The sequence below is a fragment of the Primulina huaijiensis genome, chromosome 1 (genome assembly GCF_012295235.1).
Source record: "Primulina huaijiensis isolate GDHJ02 chromosome 1, ASM1229523v2, whole genome shotgun sequence".
In the NCBI taxonomy this organism is placed as follows: domain Eukaryota; kingdom Viridiplantae; phylum Streptophyta; class Magnoliopsida; order Lamiales; family Gesneriaceae; genus Primulina; species Primulina huaijiensis.
This window is the reverse complement of record NC_133306.1, coordinates 22,724,205-22,731,978: the sequence shown is the minus strand read 5'-3', so window position 1 is coordinate 22,731,978 and position 7,774 is coordinate 22,724,205. Positions and strand designations below refer to the sequence as shown.

At 32.0% G+C, this 7,774-nt stretch overlaps 1 protein-coding gene across 1 annotated transcript; it reads left to right on the top strand.

Annotated features, from left to right (window-relative positions):
• Nucleotides 1-2,282: 2,282 nt before the first annotated feature.
• On the top strand, nucleotides 2,283-3,442 carry LOC140972542 (uncharacterized). The gene is made up of 2 exons (XM_073434958.1): nucleotides 2,283-2,591; nucleotides 2,838-3,442. Exon 2 carries the CDS (start codon nucleotides 2,876-2,878, stop codon nucleotides 3,440-3,442), a length of 567 nt encoding a protein of 188 aa, XP_073291059.1. The 5' UTR covers nucleotides 2,283-2,591; nucleotides 2,838-2,875.
• The last annotated feature ends 4,332 nt before the right edge of the window (nucleotides 3,443-7,774 follow it).

Here is a 7,774-nt window from a genome sequence, read left to right as displayed (position 1 = left end):
GATGTTTTTGGTCAATTTAATTTAAGTATGTAAACGGGACAATAAATATTGAAAAAAGTTAATTAAATTACACAAATAATAGAGAATAACTTTGAAATGTTTATAATTTAAAAAAAAATCGAAATTTTTATATTACAAAATAATTTATTTATTGATTTGAGCCACCAAAAATAGAATATATACCTGAAATTTCATGCATCGTTCTTCGAAGATTTAAGCCTCGACTTTCAGATTTTTCAAACAATATTTGTGTATAAAAGTAAAATTTTGAGAAATAATAACCGATGACCAAATTATTACAATGTTAATTAATCCTTTAGTTTACTTATTAAAAAAAAATACTTGGTGAAAATTGTTTAAAACGCACAAATTTATAACATTTTTTTGTCTTCATTATAATTGGTAAATATGTCCATTATAATTCCTATTTTAGCATGTCGGCCCAGTTGTAGAGGCAAACAAATAAATGAGATGCTCTTGTACCTTTCTCCGATTATGACCCAAAAAAAAAATTGCTGAGTTCTCTCTTTTTGCTCAAGATTTGACCTTTTCTTCCTTGAATAATATTTATTTTAAAAAAATGGTTTGAAATTTTGATTAATGACTATTCCATTTTTAAAAGTCCATACCATTAATCTAGATAATCTTAAATCATTTTATTATGGTTAAGTAAAGTAAATAAGGTTTGTACGTGCATTCTTCTCTCTCAAAAATCCTTCCAAAATATGTCTTGGACGGATAACTTGATTTACGTGTGAGATTTTATGAGACTTGAAGGAATGAGTTTCAAATGACGGTGTGAAATGCAAATATGAAATCCATCATTATGGCATAATTTGATATACATAATATGATAAACATGTGATATATAATATAATGATAAGTTAAGGATAAATAAGATGTAGGATATTATATTTAAATATTTGGTATGATTTTAATAAGAGTGATTAAATTTATATATTAAATTGTAACGACAAAATTAACTTTATCATAATAAATTTTATAATTTCAAAGTTGTTACTTGAGTTCATATTTTTAATCTGTTCATGCGCCGACAGTGCTTGCATGATTTATTCATTTTTACTTAATTTTATATATTATATAAAATATCATAATTGAGCCCTTGATTTTGTGAGTCAAGTCAAATATTAATTTTTAAGGTTAATCGAGCGATACTACTAATTTTATTGAGATTTATAAAAATCATTTATATAATTATCTCGAGTTCATTTATATAATTATCATATTATATAATATTTAAAAATAAATAAAAATATTTATTTGATTTTAATTTCTACCTAGTAGCAGAGATTTATAAAAATCATTTATATAATTATCATCTAGTGATACTAATTTAGAACTTGATCATATATATGATATTATATATTGAGGACAATTAAGTCATTTTTGGTGCTTTTTATCATTAAATTAAAATTATCACATCTCATAAAAAGAGATATTTTATCCTTGTATAAAATTATTTATCACAGGTCCATGATAATATCACGTGCTTTCTAAAAAAGTACCAAACGTGGTATAAAGAGGATTATTTATCAATCATTCTCTTATCCCTTTACCAAACTATACCTATGAGTACAAAATTAACGTTGACGAATTTCAAATCCATTAGTTTGAAACTGATCTAAATAAATTGAGTGGATTCGGTGTAAAAACATGAGATCCAAATTTAAGCTAAGGTGCTTACTAATGCTCGCAAACTAAAGGCTGTGTATAAAGTTTAAGCAGCGGCTTACTCGAAAGTTTCTTGGTGTGAATCCAACTTAAGATTTGGCCCTTCCAAAAAATTATTAACGATTTTAAAAAATAGATGGAATCGGTCACACTACTTTTTTTTTTAATTACAAATGAAGAGAGAGAATCGAACTCTAACTTGATATGAAGGTACATAAAATGAGAGCAAATGGGCTACAAGTCCGGTCTCGAATCGGTCACATTCTTAGAGATAATAAGTTATACCTGAATGTTGAATCGAACATAATGCTTTGAAATCGGCAGTCTTAAAGTGCAAATTTGGGAGAAATTTTGAGTCTTGAAATTTGAAAGAGAATTAAAACTTTCAATTAAGAACTGGTCCTGAGGTTAAAACAAATACAACAAATATAATAAGATTTTAGTGGACTTAGAATATTACTTTTTATGCTAAGAATATTACTTTTTATTGTGAATATCGGTAGGATTGATCCGTCTCACAACTCCGTTATTTAGCTGAGGCCAGGGAGATGATACACATAAACCGAGCTCAGGATCATGGAATGAGACATTAGTGAGACAGCATTTTCCACCTCATGAAGCTGAAGCCATTCTTAATGTTCCTTTAAACAGAAATGGTAGTGTGGATACCAGATTTTGGGTTTGCAACAAAATTGGTAAATACATTGTTAAAGATGGTTATCATAGGGAAAGAAGCAGCTTGGCTCCTCATCTTTTTCAATCTTCACATCCAAATCAATCTTGGTGGAACTTACTATGGAAGCTACGTATCCAGCCCAAAATCCGCATTTTTCTGTGGCGTGCCTCTCATGATTTACTGCCTCCGGTCAATTTAGCATTGCATCACATCCCCATAGAAGGTACATGTCTTCTTTGTTAATATTTTCATGCTTCTACGAGTCACTGCTTGTTATTTTTCCCGGTTGTTTGAATTGTGTGGAAGAACACCCAATTTTGGCACTGTTTAAAATTGCATCGAGAAGCTTCATTTCTAGATTGTGCTTTATTTCTTTTGGCTACCTTCAAGCAAGAGGATTTCGAATGTTTTGCTACTCTCTGTTGGGCAATTTGGCATGAAATTTGCAAGATCAACCATGAATTTGCAGGGAAGCAATTTAAGATAAATGTGGACTGGGCTTATGCTATGATGGAAAATTTTCGAAAATATAGTTTGGATGGTTCTTCTGGGAATAATGATGCTCAAATATTTATGGAGGAGAAGTGGGTACCACCACTACCAAACTATTTTAGGTTGGATGTTGATGCAAGCTTTGATATTATAAACAATAAATTTAGCGTTGGGGCAGTGGTGCGTAATACAATGGGAAAGGTTTGTGGTGCGCAAGCTAGTCCTATAAGATGTCTAGGTTCAGTTAATTGTGCCGAGTTGTTGGCAAACAGAAGCGGGATGGACTTATGTCTCCGGATTGGGCTATCTAATGTTTGTATATTTTCTGACTCATTGGAAGCTGTTAAGATGGTCCTTTCCCACGTAGAAGATCTTGGATCTGCTGGGGTTCTTGCCTTGGAAATTCAATCAATGTTAGAGCTTCCAAATTTTCATTCCATCCAACATGTGCGAAGAAATGCCGTTGAAGTGGCTCACGTTTTAGCTCGCAAAGCTTTGTCTTATAATAGCTCCATTAGTTGTGTTAATGATGATCTACCCACGTGGCTTGTAAACATTGTATCTCGGGACTTCCCGAATTAATGTTATTATAGTCCATTTAAAAAAAAAATTCAAGATCTAACGATTTAAAAAATAAAATAAAATAGTCACATAATATCTAAACTTTTGTTGTTTAGATATGTTAATAATACAGTACATTCAGAGGCCCAACTCGAAATTCGAAACCCAAGCCCATAAACCATATCTTGCAAGAGGATGAAGTCTAAAGCCTCAAATTTGGGGTACGCTAGTTAAGTGCAACAATAATTGCAGGATGCTAATATAAGGCAATGCCTGCATTTGGACATGAGATGAGATGCTATATCCGAGCTGTGCGCGATGTTGGGCTAAACACAAGGAATATTTCTCACCTGGGTCGTCCCATCGGACATGACGCATAAACCGAGAAATGGTCTACAACTCCGTTATTTAGCTGAGGCCAGGGAGATGGTCATTTACTTTAAATCCTTGCTAAAATGACTTCTTTTCTGGCTATTAAATGTTTTTTTCCTTTGTTCAGGAAAAAAATCGCTTGTTTAATTTCTATATACAAGGGGCTGTAATTTGTTTGTTAGTTTTTTGAAAACGTGTCGTTATTAGACTTGGCCAAGGGCCGGGTCTGACCTAGACCAGAACCAGTCCATGGTCAACGGGTTTGACCTGAAACCTTGCGGTCCGGTTCCGTTTACGGGTAGAAAACATGCAACTTGGCGGGTCGTAATATTGTTTTTGAAAGAAAAAGTTAAAATGAAAGTGATTTCTGTGTTGAAATTATTAGATATGACAATTTAGGGAATTTAAGAGATTTATTTCTCATTTTTATAGACTACCACGTGAGACATTTCATAAGCATTGGAAGGTAATATTCATAGTCTCACGTCGAAATTTTAGTGAAAAAAAGAGATTACAAAACTTTAATGAGAAGCATATCTCTTAAGTTCTCATCCTTAGTTTCATACTTTCTACATGTTGCGTTTGAAGAAGAAAGAGTTTATATATATATTTTTAAAAAATATTATATATAGTCGAACCACACACAAGCGGACCGGTTAGAAATCGAGATTTCCCGATCCGGACCGAAGCAAGCTCGTGACCAGGTCTAGTCATAATTTGTTTTGATAGAATTTTAGTTCCCATTTTCGAAAAATGTAATATATTTTCAATTATTATAATGTCACAGTTATTGTTTACATCTCATCACGATTTATCAAAATTCATTTACTCAGCTTAGATCCTGGTAATTTTATCATCATTAATTTCGATGCCATATTAACAAGAAAATCGTCGTCGTCATCGCCATTTATATATAATGTTATAATTGTTATATAAAATATTAATACATACATACAAGACCTAAATACAATTTTAAAAAAATGTTAATAAAACATATTAAACCCCGTGTTGGAAAAACTTAAATATAATTAAAATTTTTTAATAAGAAAAAACCCATGAATCTAACCAAAAATCGTGATCCAATTTGCATATATAATAGAGTTTGTTCTTCTTTATTTTGGAATTTTATAAGTTTGAGTCTTATTAGAAATTGACCGTCTAATTTCCCCAATTNACTTTTCAAGTTCGCAATCTTTATTTTGATGTTAACAAAACTTGTTATTGTGTTTCTAACATATTTACTCAAGTGTGAAGTTGTTAACACAAGAAGCAAGCTGAAACTGAATTCTGCACAAACTGAATTTCTGGTGAGCTTCTGTGTTTTGATTATATATCCCAGCTGGATGATCCAAATGACAATCCGCCAGCTAGATCGATCAGAAAACTCAATTTGGAACAAGTCATATTTCACGTTAGTTGGGCAAAATCGGATGTTATCATGGTCTAACTGATCGCTGAATTACCAAACTGATCACACGAAAACAACAATCAGTTGGGTTTGAGCAGTTGTGGTATTTTGGTCATATCTCTAAGCTCGGTTATCGAAATGAAGCGATTCAGTATGAGTTGGAAAGATAAGATAAATATCTATAAATCATCTTCAGAATTCAAAGTCTGAATCGAAGCTTAAGATGCTGATAAATGACGATGAAGCTACTGATTCTGCACAAACTGAAATCAGTTAGGCTGATTTCAGCACACCAACTGAAATTGAACAAGACCAACTGAACTGAACCAGCTGCTGACCAACTGAACTGAATCAGACCAGTTGAACCAGACCAACTGAACTGAACCAGCTGCTGACCAACTGAACTGAACCAGACCAGCTGAAGACCAGTTGAACCAGACTAGCTGAACTGAACCAGACCGACTGAACCAGTTGAACTGAACCGAACCAGCAGCTGACCAACTGAACTGAACCAGACCAGCTGAAGACCAGTTGAACCAGATTAGCTGAACTGAACCAGACCAACTGAACCAGTTGAACTGAACCGAACCAGCAGCTGACCAACTGAAATGAACTGAATCAGCTGCTGACCAGTTGAACTGAACGACCAGTTGAGTTGACCAGAGTTGACCAGTCGGGAAAATGCCCAGCAAGACGAATTTGACCGTTGCAATTTCAGAAACAGTACACATGCTTTCCAAACGGTCTTATTTTTGTGTCTAACGTATATATCATTGTTGGGGCTTTTAAATACATCATCTTGAAAATCAAACAAGAGTTTTTGAAGAGGATTCAAAGCATGAGCAGTTAGCATGAAAAAATCAGCTAGTTGAGAGCACAATCCCTTGTGTGAGGATATTTGAGATGTACACTGTAAATGATAAATTCCTCACACACAATCACTCACACATATACAAGAGAGTTGAACTGCAAAGATTAGTTGAGTGAGTCTTGCACAAAGACAATAAACTTGTGTATGTAGTCTTTGCATATGAGACATTAAACAATATGTTGATTGTGAGGTGCTGCCTACAATCTTGAGTGCTAGGAGTTCAGTTTAGACAGTGTGTAAGTCCTAGCTGAATGAGTTTATACAAGTAGTTGTATAAATCAAAGTCTTCAAGTGAATCCTTCCCAAGGGGAAGAAGGGGTGACGTAGGAGCATTTGAAGTCTCCGAACATCCATAAACAAATTTGTTTCTATTTGTTTATTGCATTTAATTATCATTTTCATAGTTTTAAAGATGCATTGTTGAAGCATTTTATGTGTTCTTCAAATACCAAAATATTGCATACCAAGTGTTTGATAAAATGCTTCAACTAAAATATTTTTACTCATTCAACTTGCATATATTTTAAATGGTTTACAAAATGTTTAATCGGTTTCTACGAAGGATTATTTCGAGTGTCTTCCGTTTGGTTTGAACACCAAACTCGATTTAATTCATCGGTATTCAATATTTCAAGAAACGAGCTATTGTAGCTCAACGATTGCCCCCTAATCGATCCTAACAAATGAAAAAGAAAATATTAGTAGGAAAATATTATAAAGTTGTTACTATACATAATCCCATTAATCTACGCGATTCAATCAAATAATAAATAAAGGAAAAATAAATAGCCTGCCAGTACTTACACTTGCCACTAAATATATTAAATTTCATTAAATATTTTTTTACTTTTAATGCAGGTATCTGACCAATTTATAATTAATGGGTGGTTGTTGTTGTTGTTGTAATTATATCTATTATTTTATATTATATAGTTAATAAGATTTAAAAAGAATCCCCTTGCTATCTTTTTGTTGGTCCCCCATCACAAAAGAATCTGATATATATCATTATTTTGTTTATAAGATTCTACTAAATTGTACGGTTTATAGCAAACATATTAACTATTTTTTAAAAAATTAATTAATTTATTTAGAAATGTCAATTTTTAAAACTTTTAACAGTGTTACACTTTTATACTTCGACTATGTATAATATTTATATATAAACATGTATTCATTAACAAAGTCCCACTTATTGAAAACTTAGTGGCTAACTCTTTGTTATCCACAGAATCAAATGATATCTCTCTCTCTCTCTCTCTTTTTTTTTTAATTTTAATTATGAAATTAAAGCAACTCCGTATACCTCTATTTTGTAGCTAACAATAAAGTCGAAAGTATCCAATTTTATAAACATAATTCTCGAGGATCGACTCATCTTCAATTAGGGACAATATGTCTGTTTCATTAACTATGAATCTTTTTGTATTATGATGGAAGAAGTTTTAGTCGAGAAGCTTTAAATATGTTAGGAAAGTCCCAAAATTATTAATTTATATAGGCCTTTTGCATTATTATGAAAGAAATTGTAGTCGCCAAGCTTTATATATGTTACGGAATTTCATGGTCCCAACATTATTAATTTATAGACATTTTACGAGATAACTCAAAAATTTTCATTTAAATAATTCCTGAAAAAAATTTGAGATCGAGAAAAAAATGTTACATATTTGCAAAAATACTCGATTTTTCTTGTTGAATA